Source organism: Python bivittatus, unplaced genomic scaffold (genome assembly GCF_059951505.1).
Source record: "Python bivittatus isolate LINGU-HERP-01145 unplaced genomic scaffold, Pbiv_v1 ctg000840_np1212, whole genome shotgun sequence".
Taxonomy (NCBI): domain Eukaryota; kingdom Metazoa; phylum Chordata; class Lepidosauria; order Squamata; family Pythonidae; genus Python; species Python bivittatus.
The window spans coordinates 47,910,047-47,927,787 of NW_028277113.1; the positions used below are offsets into that span (position 1 = coordinate 47,910,047).

General features: G+C 39.4%; 2 protein-coding genes and 3 non-coding genes across 7 annotated transcripts in view; 3 read left to right on the top strand and 2 right to left on the bottom strand.

Moving 5' to 3' along the window:
- DNAJC5B (DnaJ heat shock protein family (Hsp40) member C5 beta) overlaps positions 1–1,734 on the top strand; it is a 42,097-nt gene extending 40,363 nt beyond the window's left edge. The window contains exon 5 of the mRNA XM_007426714.2: positions 1,113–1,734. Coding sequence (XP_007426776.1) covers positions 1,113–1,204 — 92 coding nt within the window. The 3' untranslated portion in view covers positions 1,205–1,734. The remainder of the gene's footprint in view (positions 1–1,112) is intronic.
- A 2,866-nt stretch (positions 1,735–4,600) lies between these two features.
- On the bottom strand, positions 4,601–4,689 carry TRNAY-GUA (transfer RNA tyrosine (anticodon GUA)). Its single transcript is given in 2 exon segments — positions 4,601–4,636; positions 4,653–4,689. It is a non-coding gene; the product is annotated as a tRNA-Tyr (tRNA).
- A 650-nt stretch (positions 4,690–5,339) lies between these two features.
- On the bottom strand, positions 5,340–5,412 carry TRNAR-ACG (transfer RNA arginine (anticodon ACG)). The gene has a single exon. It is a non-coding gene; the product is annotated as a tRNA-Arg (tRNA).
- A 249-nt stretch (positions 5,413–5,661) lies between these two features.
- TRNAY-GUA (transfer RNA tyrosine (anticodon GUA)) lies at positions 5,662–5,751 on the top strand. Its single transcript is given in 2 exon segments — positions 5,662–5,698; positions 5,716–5,751. It is a non-coding gene; the product is annotated as a tRNA-Tyr (tRNA).
- Positions 5,752–16,066: 10,315 nt separating this feature from the next.
- The window catches only part of TRIM55 (tripartite motif containing 55), a 40,113-nt gene continuing 38,438 nt past the window's right edge, over positions 16,067–17,741 (top strand). Inside the window, exons 1-2 of one of the 3 annotated variants that reach the window (XM_088130540.1) lie at positions 16,067–16,392; positions 16,947–17,119. In XM_088130540.1, the coding sequence (XP_087986666.1) occupies positions 16,225–16,392; positions 16,947–17,119 (341 nt within the window). In that variant the 5' untranslated portion in view covers positions 16,067–16,224. Of the gene's footprint in view, positions 16,393–16,941; positions 17,120–17,741 lie in introns of all 3 variants that reach the window. The other 2 variants (XM_088130539.1, XM_088130541.1) reach the window with 2 other exon arrangements.

Genomic DNA, 17,741 nt, shown 5'->3' on the forward strand with positions numbered 1-17,741 from the left:
GCACTTTAAGCCATAATGCAGTTTGTTTGAATGCACCCATCATGATTTATTCAATAAACTGTATTAAAAAATCAGTGACTCAGGGTGTGATATGAACCAGGCTTAATTTAATAAGTTAGTGCTTTTTTCTTTGATTCCATCACAGCTTCTTCAGTTTAGATAAACTGTATAACTCTTACTTTCTGAGTTCCCTGTGAACTGTGTTGACTATAGGCTAGGCCAGAGGTAGGGAATCTGTGATCATCAGAAGTTGGTAAACTGCAGCTTCCAGCTAGCTTGGACAATGGTAAAGAATGCTGGGAATAGTTGAAAATCATTGGATTTTCCCCAGTACTCTTGAGTATATGATTTTGAAAAAAGGCCAGAATGTGCTATTTGAATTGGGTAAGAACAAAGAAAGCACAGGAGGAATTAAGGAACAATCTATGCTGGAAATGGGTCTGGACAGGAAACAAAAAAGTGATCTCTCTGTAGAAAAATGCTATGGAATTTTGAATTCCCAGAAATGTGACAGTAATCAGAAAACAGCAAAGTGTTAATGTTGTTTAAGCCCACTTCATGGATAGCCAATAGTGTCCATAAATAAAATCATGTACCATAACAATACCACAGTCTTCCTGTGACTCCCTTCTAAAAAGTCTTCCTGTGACTCCCTTCTACCACAGTCTTCCTGTGACTCCCTTCTAAAAGATAAATGAGGATTCTAGCCCTGAAGCTTTTTACTTCTTAGAACTGGGTACATTCTCATGATAATAATATGCAGTTAAATCAGCACGCCCACTTGTCAACCCAACAGAAGAATTTAAGCATGTGCTTAGGTCTTTTTAGTGAGACTTAAACACGGCTGATTTAAGGGGAAAATTGGATAAAGGGTGATCTTCTCCAACTTGGTGCCCCCCAAATGTGTTGGCAAAAAACCTTAGGTAAATGTGGTGACTGAGGATAATGGGGGTGTAGCCCAATGTATTTGGAAGGCAGCAGGTTAGGGAAGGCTGCTTCTTATGTAGGAATAGTTGTGTATTGCCAGATAGGAAGTCATTTCTTGATGCCTATAAATTTTAACAAGAATGGAAGAATCTGAAAGATTTAATTCCTGATTCTTGCTGTTTTAGATGGGGAAACTCCAGTTCTGCTTCAGCCGACAAATGCAACTGAGAAAACCCAACTTATTGGAGACAGTCATCGCAGCTACCACACAGATTAGATTCATAAATCAGCAGCTCTTAGAATCTGAAGGAGTGTAAATGACAAGTTTTGGATTGTAAAGCATCATTAGAACATTTTCACTCATGAATGACATTAGGATTTCTACCCTATGCATACCACATACAGTATCATCAAACTGACTTGAGCCCTAATCCTGAGAAAATGCCCTACTATAGTGTTGTTTTTTCCAAAATTGTGTTGTTGCATGTATGAACACAAGTATAGTGGGAACAAGGTATTTTTAAAATAAATGCACTTCTAATATTGCTAGAAACATATGACACACAACATGCTCTTCTCATATTATATACGAAAAAGTCCTTAATATTCTATGTACTTGCATATGGTTTATAGTGAATTTAAAACCAGTACGGTGGTTTTAGTACTGCTTCTTCTTGAGTCCTAGGAGTGTTTAAATTGATTGACATTCTGCTTCCTTTTTTCTGCAGTGCTACAATTATTTTGACCTTAGTGTGCTTCTTTTCCGATTTAATTGTCCTTGGAAGCAATGCAGTTTTTCTTACTACTCCTTCAGTACCTAAGCAGATTAATTGTTTTCCCCTTGGAAAATGCATATCTAAAACAACATGTAATGTTAATAGGTTTGTTTTTCCCATGGAGGATTATTGCACAATTCTGTTAGCATCTTGGAAGTGTTGAAAACTCAGTGAGGGAATAAATTAATTTGCATTTGGATATGCTATAGCTGTAAATAATTGAAAAATTACTGTACCTCTCTTCAGCAACTGAAATGCCTATGACTCTACTTTTGTTCCATGAATATGTGATTCATTGATACATCAGCAGACTGCCATTTTGACATATACAAGTTTCCTTCACTGCAAAATACACTACAACCAGAAATCTATTACTAAATAGTTTTAAGCTTATTTACTTACCAGATATATGCCTAATAATTGAAAACCAATAGAATTTGCATACACACACTTGTGCTTCTAGTACCAGCCTGTAGCCTAATTCTTAGAATTATACTTAGAAGTTAAATGATAAATATTTTCAGATAAATTTACATAGAATTGAACCCTAAGGCAATATTTTATGCATGCAGTTTGGATTTAACTTCTGCATATCAATTGCTATTGTTATGCTTTTGTTTAATCAAGGAGATGAAGAGATTAACAATGGCTGGAAATCTCTCCCCAGTCTTTGGAAGGCTGTATTTTTAGTTATAAGGACAGTGAAGCAAACCCCCATTTTATAAAACGTACATTGTGTATGCATAGAAACAGTCTTAAGAATTAACTGAGAGATTTCAAGTAGAGAACAGTTTTGTATTAAAGACTACGTACATCATGGGGTATGAACTGGATGGTGCTTACCAAAAAGATTAAGTTTTTCAGTTGATGAATTTAAGTCCAATCATGGCTATTACCCTGCGGGATGCATACTTACTGAGAAATAAAATCTAATGAATTTCTTGGAATTTACATCCAAATAATCATGGATATAATTAAGCTAGAAAGTTAATAATTTGAAGGAATGACATACAAATATACCAGGAAAAAAGCTAGGATATCACAAAACTAATCTAGTAATGATTAAATAAACATCAGATATAATATAGGTCCTTAACAAAATATATATTCCATTTTAGATATCCTAAAGTCATACAATATTAATTAGTCATTTGACAACATAGCATTTGTCAAACGTAGCTTGGTAGGACAAGGGGTGACAAGCAAATCCTGCAAACTTAGAAATGTACAGTAATATAATCTTAATTACATGTGTAGATATTGTTGTAGTCAGTTCAAAATGTACTTTGTATACTGAATTTCACTTTTTACTGACCAATATATTACCTGAACAATAAAGTTTCCATATAAGATTACATACCCATTTTTTTTCATGCAAACAATCTTGTGTTGTTTTTTTTTAATTTCCAGTACATTATCATCTTCTACTACTACTACTGTGTCTTTTAAAAAGGAGTTATTTTGGCTGAAGGGTACAGTTTGGCTTTAGGGTGGCATCTGAAAGACCATACTCCTATGAAGTGGTATGGCCAGGGTAAAAACAGAAAATAATTTAATGGAATAATATGAAATGATTGAAATATAGTTAAATACGATCACTCCACGTGTGTTTAATTATTTCCCCATCTATCACATTAATTCTGGATTCTACTAAATCTCTGCTCAATCTTTCTAAAGTCTATTCACCATTCAATGTTTTTGTCCCCTTCTCCCCTTCTCAACGCCTTTTATGCTCTTTCTACTCTGGTGTGGAACAACTGCCGAACCTCTCCAATGCAGGTTGTAATCAGGTTGTCTTCCTTCCTCGTTTTGTGCCAAACAGAGTGTCCTTTTTCACTTTATCCATTCTTCTCACTTTCCCTTTTTCACTTCTCATCCTTCTACGATGAAAAATCAGCTCTTTTGTCTGCAATAAAGGGCACGGATATTCTTCCGAAAACAAGGTATTTCAGTTTTAATGTGTATTCATTATCTATTTCTTATGGCTGGTTTTTCTGCTCCCAATTTCTGTTCCCACTTTCTCTCCCTTCCTAGCCCTTCAGTCTGGGCCTGGACGTGGGCGTGCGCGCATGCATCCTTCTCAGGCCTGGCTGCCCTCCATGCGGCTGATGCACTGGACGTGAGCCACCAAAGTATAGGTGATTGTAACATTAGTTAGATGCTTAGCAAAATACTCCTCATCTAAACATTACATTTTCCTTCAATTCCTAAGGTAACAAAAATGCTCCAGCCCAACTTAAACTATTTTTTTCCACTTTCCCCATCCATGGATTTTTGTTTGCTTTACAGAAAGCTCTGAGCACAGCTTTAAATTGCACTGGCTTAAACCGAGATTTGTGCTATAGGGAAGAACTCTTACGCACGGCAAGTAGGGCTGCTTTAACAGAATGTCGCCGTCACCCCAAATAAGCAGGAAGAATCATGCAATCACAGCAGCCGGTAGGGGAAGGGGCAGGAAGCGAGAAATAAATCTGAAACTACTTTAAGCCAGTTACTCGAGGATTTTTTTGTTTGTTTGTTTAGAAAGAAGAGCTTCAGTTAGGCTTCAGTTTACATCTCAGTTAGCTGATAAACTGAGGGGTTGCGCTGATATACTTCACCCCCCTCCATCCAAGTTTGTGAGTTCCGCGTAAGAATCGCCCTGTGCGTAAACCTAGCAGTCCGTTGTTTTTCCGGGAAGCTCCTCTCAAATTACACCCCGTTTGACAGTGAACTTAGTTTCGTTTTATTCGAGTGAAGGACTGTAATGCAGCGAAACTGGCTTATCTATTCCTGACGCCTTTTTGTTCCTCATCGAAATCATCAGCAAATCCAAAAGCAAGGTCGTAAATTTCTGTTTCTCTCAAAGGATCCATGGCAAAGTTTGGAAATGAAGACAGAGGCGGACTTAAAAAGTCTCCTTCGAGCCGGAATCGAACCAGCGACCTAAGGATTTCAGCGAGGCGCATTCTACAGTCCTCCGCTCTACCAGCTGAGCTATCGAAGGGAGCTGTGAGACCGCTTTTGCTAGAGAGTGCAAAAGCGTGTACAGTAGGGTTGCTTGCGAGGCAGGAAGCTGGTGAAATCGCAAGGCGGCGCTGAAGATTGCACTTATGTTTCTGCAGCTCCGAAGCGGGTGAGCGTGTTAGGGGACGGCTAGAAAGCTCGCAGGACCAGGGACTGCTGGGTTGATAAGAGAAGCGAAGCTGCTTATGCTGTAATTTTGCTGAACAGACGGGGATAAAACCGAAGAGGAAGCTAGAATCGGTGGGCTTGTATGAGCTGAAAGCGAGATGGTTGGCTTGCATGTCCCACCACGTTTCTTATCTGTTTCAGGGTCTTTTCAAAATAGCGTAATAGCTAAGTGTCTAAACATAAAATAGGAAAGTATAGCTTATCTAATTTATTTTATGCGATTGCAATGAAAAATAGTCGGTTTTGAAGTATGCCGTGCATACTTTAAAGTAATTCAGGAGTCGACTTTTGGAAAGAGGAAAATCTAGACCTATTGCATTGTGTTACCACGGATCTGTTCAGTTTGTTCTGAGCTAGGTTCGAGGCGTCTTACCAGGTTTTAAAAGCAACTGTTTCATGGACATTGTTTAATTGGTTAATGTTCAACATTAAAGGACTCCGTTATTTGCAAAATATATTTTGCGAGCCAGGCAGGAGTCGAACCTACAATCTTCTGATCCGTAGTCAGACGCGTTATCCATTGCGCCACTGGCCCTCGGTGAAAAATGGTTTCTTGTAAAAACGTAACAATAATAAAAATGTCATATCGCTTCAGGGAGCCTTTAAAACTGAGTTGAGTTTCCGCTGCACATCAGATTACACTGATTGCCCGAAAAATCGATACGGGAGTATCTCTGCTGTGTCCACTTTCTGCAAATCCAGTAGAATGATGTGTGAATAGTTAATAGAGAGGTCTACTGCATTTTGGCAGCTTATATACCTCTTTCGAAATACCCTTTTTGTTCCTTCGATAGCTCAGCTGGTAGAGCGGAGGACTGTAGATGAGTTAAGTGTGGAAATCCTTAGGTCGCTGGTTCGATTCCGGCTCGAAGGAGGCATTTTTTCCTATGCAAACTTACTAGTGGAATATGCCTATTGAAGAATGCGTTAGAAACTAATTTAATTTCTATACGTTTTATTGGATGAAGAGAATAAGAAACTATTTATACCATTTATACATCGGAATAAAAACTCCTCTCACATCTGTCACTCAAGTGGACTGATGAAAGACAATGTCAGATGCCAAATCAGAGACAGAAGGAAAGAAAAAGGGATGTCTTTTCTAAACATTCAGTCAGAACCTCTTTAACATATTATAAAAGTCTTTAACTTATTAATTCAAAAGATATTGCAGCCTTAATTCTTCTACAACAAATCATCCCCCACTTCTGCTTTAATCAGAAGTGTAACAAAAGTGTAAAAAGTAATAGGAATGGAACGAAACAAGTACAGGCGGGGCAAAATTAGCCTGAACATTGAGTTTGTTAATATACTCTAATTGCTCTGGTGAGGGTTGGAGTAGAACTAGGATCCTGAGTCCAGGGGAAGTACAGAAATATTCATTCACTACAGATACCTGTACATATCACTCTTCAGTTAAATACACACACACACCATCAGAGTAACAGAGTTATCAGGAAACCTTATCATTTTTCTACAGTTTACAGTCCCACTCAACAGAAGCCTAATATTTGCCTTAGAATAGAAGGTGCCATTACTCTCGCACACACACATTGAAGTAATGTGTATTCAGTCCTGATTTCTTCATGCAGAGAAAGAAAGACAGATACTGTTTATCTGATAATAATTAGACATATTAAAAACATTCTTGTACAGGTACAGTAGTCCTCACTTACCAACTGCAACTGGGACTGGCAACTCCGTGGCTAAGTGGCACGGTCGTAAAGTGAAATGTCATATCAACATGCCTGACTTACAATGTCAGTTTGTCAGTTCCAGATGTGGTTGTTAAGCAAATCATCTGTGGTCGTTAAACACAATATCACATGACCGTGACTTGCAACCTCTTGCTGGCTTCCCTATTGACTTTGCTCGTTTGAAGCCAGCTGTGAAGGTTGTAAATGGTTATCACATGACCGTGGGACACTGCGATTTGTAAATGCATGCCAGTTGCCCAGCGCATGAATCACAATCATATGATCGTGGGGACACTGCAACAGCTGCCATTTCAAGGACTGGTCATAAGTCTCCTTTTTCAGCGCCATCATAACTTTGGTCGCTGAACAAGTGTCGGTAAGCAAGGACTACTTGTATTTAACTTAGCCAGCCTGCTTTGTAAGGGCTGGTAGCCAATGGTTTTATCAAGCAATTCATGCCTCTTTCATGGAATTTTAGGGTGAATGTAGGTTTAGACATGGCTCTGATTTGGTGTCCAATGCCCCCCATATTTCCAGCACATGTCTTTTTTCTTACTGGAAAAAAAAAATTGCTAAGGAGAGAAAGTGCCCTTTGATTAGTAGTACTTGAATGAGGGCACATTCAAGCAACCATTTAACATACACCTCTCCAATCCATGAAGTGGCACAAAAGTATGCCAGCATAATTTGCTCATCTTCAATAGCTGGTCTCTACTCTGCCTTGGTTAAAGTGTATTGATCAGCAGATTTCCTGCTGGTGGGAAAAACATCCACCAATCACTTTCCCTAGGGGGGGCTGGGGCTGGGGCTGGGGCTGGGGCTGGGGCTGGGGCTGGGGCTGGGGCTGGGGCTGGAGGAGGTGGCAAGCTTTCACAGATGGTTAATCCCACGTCTGATGCAAGTACATAGGTTGCCGCATTTGCATGATTATGTCATTACACACATGTCATCATTTGTCCCCCACCCTTGCTCCTCACAGTCACCTATGTGTTCTATGACTAAATTTCTCAAAGATTATTACTAAAATGTAATATAAAATACAGGCATGAAAAATATTTTACAAGCGTAGGAACAGCCTGGATGGATTATGTCAGAAGATGGTTCATCTAGTTCAACATTATGCCTGCAGCAATGACACAGCACATAAGTCTGGACAGCTTATCAGGAAGGCATAACAGGGTCTGCTAAATCTCCCATGCCATTCATTTTCACGTCAGATCAAGAGATATTGCCTCTAGCGATGAAGGCTCAGTTATCATGGCTAATACTGCTATGCATTTGTTCAGTGTGTCCATGGCCTCCATTTGATTGGCTACGCTGGTTCATTAGCATTCCCAGTGCTCAGTGAACAAACATAGCCAAATATTCACAGTCCAGCTTCAGTAACCATTCAGGAACCTGACAATTTGGTTTTAATAAAACCAGATAAGGTCTGAAAATGTAAAATCAAAAATGTTAAGGCAGATTAGGGGCAAAAGATCCCTGAACAATCCCTGATTGTTCCCTGTTAATGATATTGTCTATTGCAGAATTTGGCAAATGCATTAACTGAATTTGATTACTTCCTATTGTTTGAAATAGTAAAATAATTTCCTTAATCCATATTAACAAAACATTTCTGTACAACTAGTCATTAAAATTCAATGCAATTATATGCAATGTGGTCATAAAAATCCCATTATTTTTGCTCGCCCTACTGAGGGCATGCTCCGGGTATCTTCCATTTAAACCAGTGTTTCTCAACCTGAGCAACTTTAAGATGTGTGGACTTTAACTCCCAGAATTCCCTAGCCAGCATTCACGCATTTTAAAGTTGCACAGGTTGAAAAACTTTGCATTAAACAATGTCATCTTCTTGGAGCCAGGAGTTCTGCCTTCTCTGTGGTACAACCTGCCAGCATCCCCCCAGAGATCTGGATGGCCTAGACCCTATTAGCTTTTTATCAGACTCTGAAGGCCTGGCTGTTTCCCTAGGAATTTGGACAAGCTCTGTTATGAATGGGAGTTTAGGATTGGAATGTATCGTTTACCTCGGGCATCATAGGTTATTGTTTTTAACTGTTGGGTTTTTAATCTTATGCTACCCAGAGTGAGATGATTGGCCATATAAATTATATACATAAAGATATAATAACTAAATAGATAAATAAACTTATTTTTATTTTAATTTCTGAATTGACATTATGTTATCTTTTCCTTTAAATTACCCATTTTACTACTATCCTGCATTTAGCCATAAGTAAGTTCTGGGCCTTCAATTCTGTGTAAGACTTGAGTGGGGACATTGTTTCTGAATATTCAGATCAGTTGTCATTTTTGTCATGCCATAAAAATGCTAAGTACTGTGTAAATAGGAGACTTTTGCAAAATACAGTTTGCTACAGTGAAGCATGGTAGATATTTGGCTTAAACTTGTAGACGTGATGCAAAATGCTTTTACAATTCTGTGATGAAGTATTAGCAAATAACAGCACAGATGGCTTTGCCCTAAGATTAGGCCTCACATGCCAGACATGATCTGGAAAACTGTCATTTTAAAAATAACTTTCAAACAAGTGCCAAGTGTTGGGGGATGCATATGTCTAATAAACAGCTAGAAACATAGCAATGCCCAGGGCTGGAACTTAGTCCTGGAAGTGTAATATGGCTGTGGAACTCAGGCCGAATTATCACCTAGATTCAGCCAACAATGGTGGTATGCCATTACCATTTCCTGAGTAACCAGGGGTAGGCCTCTGATTTTGCTGGGGGAGGCATGGGGGGGGGGAGGGAGGTTGGTTGGTTGGTTTCGGCTTTCTACCCTGCTATTCAGATCAAAACTTCCCAGATTAATTTGCAAATAATAATAATAGTAATAATAACAATAACAATAATAATAATAATAGTAATAATGTGTTATATGATACACTGCTGGAATTATTAACTGTTATACAATACACTACTGGAATTATTAACTGGACGCAAGCTGAACTGGACAGTTTGGACCAAAAAACAAGAAAACTCATGACTATTCACTCTGCATTACATCCCCGTAGTGATATTGATAGATTATACCTGCCCTGCAGAAATGGAGGCAGAGGTTTCCTTCAAGTCAAACAAACAGTCGAAGAAGAAAAGAATGCATTGGCTGATCATGTAAAAGTTAGTCAAGAACAAGCACTGATGCAAGTTAAAAATTGGAACTTACTGAATGTACAGGAAACAAAATGTGAATATTAAAATAATGTAATAAAAACATGAACAGAATGCTGGCAAGGAAAAGCATTACATGGTCAATTTCTACAAAAGATTGAGGGTAAAGTGGATAAAGATAAAACCTGGCAATGGCTTATAACTGGAACTTTAAAAAAAGAAACTGAAGGCTTTATTTTGGCTGCTCAAGAGCAAGCTATTTGAACTAACATAATCAAAGCCAGAATTGAAAAATCATGAAATGATTCAAAGTGCAGATTGTGCAAAGAAGCAGAAGAAATAGAAGATCATCTACTCAGCTCGTGCAAGAAGATTGCACAAACTGACTATAAACAACGACATAAGATAGTCGCCAAAATGATTCACTGGAACATCTGTAAAAATTAGCATCTGCTAGTAATGAAAAACTGGTGGGAACATATTGCTGAAAAAGTAGTCGAAAATGAGCAGGTTAAAATATTGTGGGATTTCCAAATAAAAACTGATAAAGTGTTGGCGCATAATACACCAAAGTTAACTGTGGTTGAAAAGAAAAAAGTGTGGATAATTGATGTGGCAATACCAGGGGTAATAGAATGAAAGATGAAGAATTGGAGATCATAAAGTATCAAGACCTGAAAACCAAAGTTGAAAGATTATGGCATAAACTGGCAGTGGTGGTCCCAGTGGTTACTGGCACACTGGGTGCCATACCAAGAAACCTTGACGGCACTTAGAAAATCTGCACATTGACAAAATTTCCTTCTGTCAATTACAAAAGGCCACACTGCTTGGATCCACACATATACTACCCCAATACATTATGGCATCCTAGATTCTTGGGAAGAACTTGATGTGAATGAAGGCCAACACCAGTAAAGAACTGGCAGCTGCGATTTCACATTGTTGTAATTACAATAGTAATAACATAGCCATTGTTTACAAATGTGCACCATGTCACCGAAAGAGAAGGTGCTATATCAGGCAGAAGTGGAGGAATCAAAATTCAATATTAAGTAGGGGAAGTACATGAGACATGGTAATGTAAAGTAACCATGGGACAGAATGGTGCTACTGAGTCAGCAATTTCCTTTACTGCAGTCGTCTCATAATGTTATACTATAGTGGTTGGAGGATGATAGGAGTCACAGCCCAAACCATTTGAAGGATATCAGGGTACTAAAATCTGCAAGCTTTGCATAACACATTAAATCACATACTAGCTAAAGAGTTAGACTCCGACTGGACAAGTCCGGCCAAGGTACCTGGAGCTTGATGTTATGGTGTGATGTGGGATGAGTTTTTGCTGGTAACTCTTGAGGAAGTGGACAGGGTTCTCTGCACTGTCAATTCAGCCACCTATTTATTGGGTTCAGGTCCCTCCTGGGTTATTAAGGTATCCAGGGAGGTAACTTATAGCTGGATCCATGCTGTGATGGCAGCCTCTTTCAGAAAAGAGGTAGTGCCTTTAGCCTTGAAGGAGATGGTGGAGTGCCTTCTCTTCAAGAGGTTGGCCTGAGCCCGAACAATTTTGGACAATTCCTTGTCCCAGGTATGGAGGCCAGGAGAGCAATAGAGCCCACACTGCTGATGTATGGTGTCTGTGGCAGCCACTTTGTGTTTTAGTTGGTTGGGAAATGTCTTTTTTACATTGTATTTATATTATAGTTGATGTTGTATTTATATTGTATTTTTAATTCCTGTCAGCTGCCCAGAGTTGCATTTGTGAAATGGGCAGCCTTATACAGTACATATAATAAAAACAATACACTTCCCTTTCTAGGGATAGTTGTTGAAAAAGTGGTCAAGGTGCAACTACAGAGGACCCTGGAAGAAGCAGATTATCTAGACCTGTTTCAGTTGGTTTTCAAGCCGGGATTCAGTACAGAGATAGCTGTGGCGAAGCTGGGATAAAGGTGGCACACTCACCCTTGAGCTCCTTGAGCTCTTGGTGGCTTTCAATACAATCAACCACAGTACCTTTATGCATTGGTGGTGGCAGTTGGGAATTGGTGGCACCATTTGTGGCCATTTCCAGTTGGTGTTGGCTGGGGTGGAGAGGTCACTTCCTATGCTTCTCCTTTGTGCACTGCCACTGGGTTCAACACTTTGTCCCCTTCTGTTTAACATCTACATGAAACCACTGGGTAAGGTCATCCATCAGTTCAGGATTCAAGTTCATCAATACGATGATGATTCCCAATTATATCTTTCGACCCAAGCTAGCCAAGTGAGGCTATCAAGGTCCTGTCCCCTTGCCTGGAAGTTGTGTGGGCCAGGATGAGGAGGAACTGACTCCAGTTCAATCCTACCAAGACTGAGTAGATGTGGTTATTAGGGCCCTCTAAATATGGGGATTTTCCATTTTTATTCTTGGATTGGGTAGAACATCCCCATTCAAGAGTGGTACAAAATCTGACTCACTGCTTCTGCTCAAAGAGCAGATAGCAGCTGCGGCCAAGAGGGCATTTGCACAGCTCCATCTTTTGTGCCAGTTGCACCCTTTCCTGATCAGGAGGCTCTTCATATAGTCACTCATGCCCTAGTAACGTCGCATCTTAACTGTTGCAATGCACTCTACATGGGCATTGGTCTTGAAGACCACATGGAAGCTTCAACTGGTCCAGAATCTAGTGGCATGAGCATTGATGGGCATGCCTAAGTATGTCCCCATGACACCTCTGCTTTGTGAGCTCCATTGTTTGCCAGTATGCTTCCAGGTGCAGTTCATGGTGCTGATTATCACTTGTAAAGCCCTATATGGCATAGGATCAGGCTATTTGAGGGACTCCTTATGTCCCATGGCTTCTGACTGGCCCTATGAGCCAGCATAGTGGGTACACTCTGGATTCCTTCAATTAAGCAGTGCCATCTATTAGGACCAAGAAAGTGTGTCTTCTTTGTTGCACTGCCTGTCTTCTGGAATGAGATTCCTCCTAAGACCCATGTGGCTTCCACCCTGATGGCATTCCAGAAGGCCTTGAAGACCTAGTTGCTCTCCCAGGCCTTGAGTTAGGTTTGACAGGGTTCCTTGTTAGATATGCTTTTTGTATGTTTTTATACTGAGCAGCTGGATTCCAACTTTTCTATTAATTCTGTACTGTGTTTGTTTGTTTGTTATATTGTCAACCACCCAGAATTGATTTGGGGTCAGGTGGTGTCTAAATCCAATCAATCAATCAATCATGCTAACTAAATGTTAACCTAGCCTGTCGTACAAACCTGGTCTCCGTAGCTAGTGTACAGTAACCTGACCTAGGCAATCACAGTTACAATCTGCTATCGCTGAGTTCTGATTCTCATAAAAACTTTTGGGCCATGTTTTCATGTTTTTGTTTTTGTTTTTTAAAAAAAACCTCCTTTAGAACACAGTTCAGATACAAAATTCCAGAGAAACCACATTTCTGTAAAGGATTTAACCAATTAAAACTTAAATGACACATTGTCATTGGTCATATTCAATTCCTTGTTGAAGGCCCAGGGTTGTGGGAGAGGCTTGATCTAGCTGAAGATCAATTCTGCTATAAAAGATAGTGAGACAGGACTTGTCTCCATTTGCAGTTTATAGTAGCACCATAATGCCCTGACACCCAAATATATTCCCCTTGATCACATATGTACATATACATATACATATACATATACATACACACTTCATATCAGCCTGATATCCTCACTTTGCACATTGGAATAAAATTAATATTTTCTTTCTTAATCTAATAGTGTCCCACCACTTTTCTCCCTTTTTCTCTGAACATTTGCCTTCAGTGGGTGCTTTGTTTCCTAGGCATTTTCTATATCCGTCACTTCCCCTTCCCCTTCCCCAATTTTGAAATAAACTTTTCTCCAAACTTCCAATCAAGCAGAGGACAGAACAGTATATCTTGGATGCTTTGTTGGGGGAAGAAAAAGACATATTTGCTCAGCTACATTTTTACACAACTCTGAAACAGAGTCAGTTAGGAAGTTTTTAACTTTAGATCAGGAACTCTATTTTCTTCACTACAAAGCTCTGAAAATAAAGGGTTGTCAAACTGGGCTTTTCTTGATTATATGCCAGTCTCCTTCTGTATATTGTGGTCCCATCCCTATCCTCCCCTCCCCCCGGCAACCTCCAGTACAATAAAATATGAGATTGTGTAGTGGCTACTGAGTTAAAGATACCCAGCTCTAACTAGTTGAACAATCATGGCAAGGTCTGTCTCCTTCCCTGGGCCTTTTTCTTCCTGGGTTTATTGTCTCTTGTATTTCTAATTATATTGTCTGAACTAGAATCTGTTAAGTGTCGCATAGTTAAACGTTTTTTGTAGAGATACTTTTATGATTGGGATGCATCTTCCCATAAGATTATTTATATTGCACATTATTTTGAATTTGTGAGATGCACAAGCCTAGAGAAGTCCAAGCAGAGTTCTAAAATTGTGGAATTGTGCAATAAAATCACCCCATTCATTGGGCAGTGTCCTGACTGGTAGATATTTTTCCAGTGAGTAAAGGAGGGAATGTGAGCAAAGGGGGGGGAAAAAACCCCAATGACCTCATGTAGAAAATTCAGCACACTCATAAGTCAGGCAGGGAGTTGCAACAGACACATCAGAGAGCTAGGGATTGTTGATATGGCCATTGTCTTTCTTATCATCCACTCTATTTAATCGATTTAAAGTAAGTGTCCACTCTTAATAGGACCATTCTTTCTGACCACCTGAACTGAATGTTGAACAACTAGAAAATCTACATGAGGTTGCTTCAATTAAGAACAGTACTACTAATAATGCCTTCATTTTCTCTTAAAATGGCAAGTGGTTGTATTATGTTATGACAGGGGTCCTCAAACTTTTTAAACGGGGCCAGTTCACGGTCCCTCAGAATGTTGGGGGGGCCGGACTATAGTTTGAGGAGAGGAGGAGAGCCGCCGGACCCGGCATACCTGTCATGTAGAATAGTCCGGCTCTGCGATCTCCCTCCTCGTGCATCGCCTGCAGCTCCCGACACAGCCCCGACACTTCCGCTTCTGACAGACAGCAGCAGCGGCCAATCAGGTGGGTGGGCTGGATAAATGACCCTGGTGGGCCATATCCGGCCTGCAGGCTGTACTTTGAGAACCCCTGTGTTATGACCATACAATGCTTGTAAGCTGTTATGCATTTGAATACCACCAAGTGCCTTTCTTTGACACTGCAGGTTTGTTTGGAGATGGCTATCATAATACAGGTGATCTTTGTTTAACTATTACTGTTCAGCAAGGTGCTTTACAAGTGGTACTTATAACCAGTTCTCAATGTTCCAGCAATCACAGTGTTCCCGCGGTCACATGATTGTGATCCAGGTGCCTGGCTCATGATTACGACATTGCAGCATCCTGCAGTCACACAATCACCATTTGTGGCCTTCTTTGCCAGCTTCCTACAAGCAAAGTCAATGGGGAAGCCAGCAGGAGGTTGTAAATGGTGACCATGTGATATCCTCATTTAACAACCCGTGGTGATTTGCCTAACAACAGCAACCAGAAGTGCTGGAATTTCCATCACTAAGTTGTGTAGTCATGTGACATTGTGCTTTACGACTGCATTGCTTAGTGACAAAAATTATGGTCCCAATTACTGTTGTTAAATGAGGACTACCTGTAATATTTTTATTTGAGTAAAACTCACTCTTTCCTTATGTCACAAGGTGGCTTACAATGGTAAAGTCCTGTACAATAAAATTAAAGAATTATAAAATCCAAACATTAATAAAATTTATAAACCTCAGGAACTAAAATCACCAGCCAGCTTTTTTTAAGATAAAAAAGGTTAAGGTGCTCTCAAGTTGAGCTTAACTTGTGGTGACTACATGGACACAACCATGCAGAAAACAGTATCATAAATACAACTCTGAACAATCCAATAAAACCAACTCAGGAAAAGGCTTAAAAGAACAAATCAATCTTCGGGGTTCATATATTTTGGGGATGTATATTATTCTTAGGGGGGAAAAGGAATGGTTATGCACAAAACTGAATACTGTATACCATTTATTTTACAGTGTCTTGTGTTTTCTATATTGGAATTAAGGTTTTTAAGAATGAAAAAAAAAGCCTGCATTCACTAATGAGTGTAACACACCAGTTTTTCCAAACACGGAGTTGTGCATCTGTGCATACATTAGTGGCAACTGTCAAAATCTTCCTCGTTTCCCCTTTGCCCACCCCCTTCCATACCAAAGACAAGAATGTTGCTCTCTCACCCCAGTAGGCTGTCACCTGTCTAAATCTGTCCTTGTGTCAAAGGCATATATGGAGAAAGTGAGTGTGGCAGCCAATTACGTTCTGCTTCTAAAATAAACTCTGCTCCCTTTGCTCCCATCTCTGCATTAAAACAATGTCCTCCAGGGAAAGATTTTCAAAGGACATTTGATCTCACAAGCTTTGGAATTCTTTTGAGGGACCTAACCCGGAAGCACCCTGATTCTGAGCCTATGTTCCTTGGAATCGCCAGGAGATGAGCACCACTCTTAATTATAAGTCTTTTTCTAAAGAGCAGCAAACTATGGATAACTTGGAAAAACAGCTTATTTGTCCCATATGTTTAGAAATGTTTACTAAGCCAGTGGTTATCCTTCCGTGTCAGCACAACCTCTGTAGAAAATGTGCCAGCGATATCTTCCAGGTATGTTGATTTAAACATTTTAACCTCCAGTTAATATTATATCTAGTATAATGATCTCATACTACAAAATCAGGAGAGTATTACTGTGTTGGTTTAATAACCAGGTTTTTATTTAAATAAGGAGAAAATTAATCAGAGGAAAAGTTGTTTGTTGTTTATCTTATGTGTGATTTTGGATCCCTTGTATTTGGAAATGTCCCTTTTATATATATGGACTGAATTGTTATTTCAAGTATTTAGAGCTATTAACACATAAACTCATTCCTGCTGTTCCTTAACACCTCTAAAAATGGCAAATTTCTCTCTAGCATAATTTGTCATATTATTAGCTGCCAAGCATTGAACAAAATGATACTGAAAGTTATTTATCTTTTTTTCTACTTTTTCAAGACTTGACCTCATCTGAAGTCCACTAATGCCATAATAGTGACTACATTAAGGCATTAGATCATATCTTAAGTAGATGGTGTGATAAGTATCTTGTGATGTGCAGAATAATTGAGAAATAATATGTGATTGGCTTTACAACCTTGTTTATTGCTTGGCAAGAACAGGCCTCAAATCCATATCTTCCAACCAGAGGAGGTACCACTGTGGCTTCAGGAGGTCGATTCCGCTGCCCCTCCTGTAGACATGAAGTAGTTCTGGACAGGCATGGAGTGTACGGCCTTCAAAGAAACCTGTTGGTGGAAAATATAATTGATATATATAAACAGGAATCTTCCAGGTAATTAACCAATTTCTATCTTTGAAGCATTGTTTAACAATCCCAGTTTTAACTTAGTGATGTTTGCCATTGAAACACAGGAAATTAGATTCCTCAAGAGTCAAAATAGAGAATTCTGGAATATCCAGGAATGGGAGTTTTAATGCTAAGCAGTTATGAAAGGAAAACCATAATAAGCTATCAACAGGAGTCCTCATCAGATCTTTTTAATTGCCCAAGAAGTACCTAGGAGTCTTATGGACTTTGTTGGGTCATTGAAATACTAATTCTAATTGGTTTGTAAACAGTAAGTTTTGTTTGCTATATTTGTGTGTCCTATAGCCTATCCTGCCCACCGCTTCTTTTTAGAGGGTATTTTTAAAAACTAAACATTAACAACAACAGCAAAAGAGAGCTAATATCTGCTTCTGTGCTCCTCCTTTTTCCACAGCTCGGCATCTACCTGACCACACCAGTTGTTTATGTTTGGGCCTTAGCCTATCTCTTGTGTTGGTCAAGAAGCTTAAAACACATACAGTACAATTCTCATGCCAAATTCTCACAAGTAGGAGAAAATATGATAAATCTATCCCTGGAGTTTAGCTTAACTTTAGAGAGGGCCTCCTCAAACCTGTCCACATGA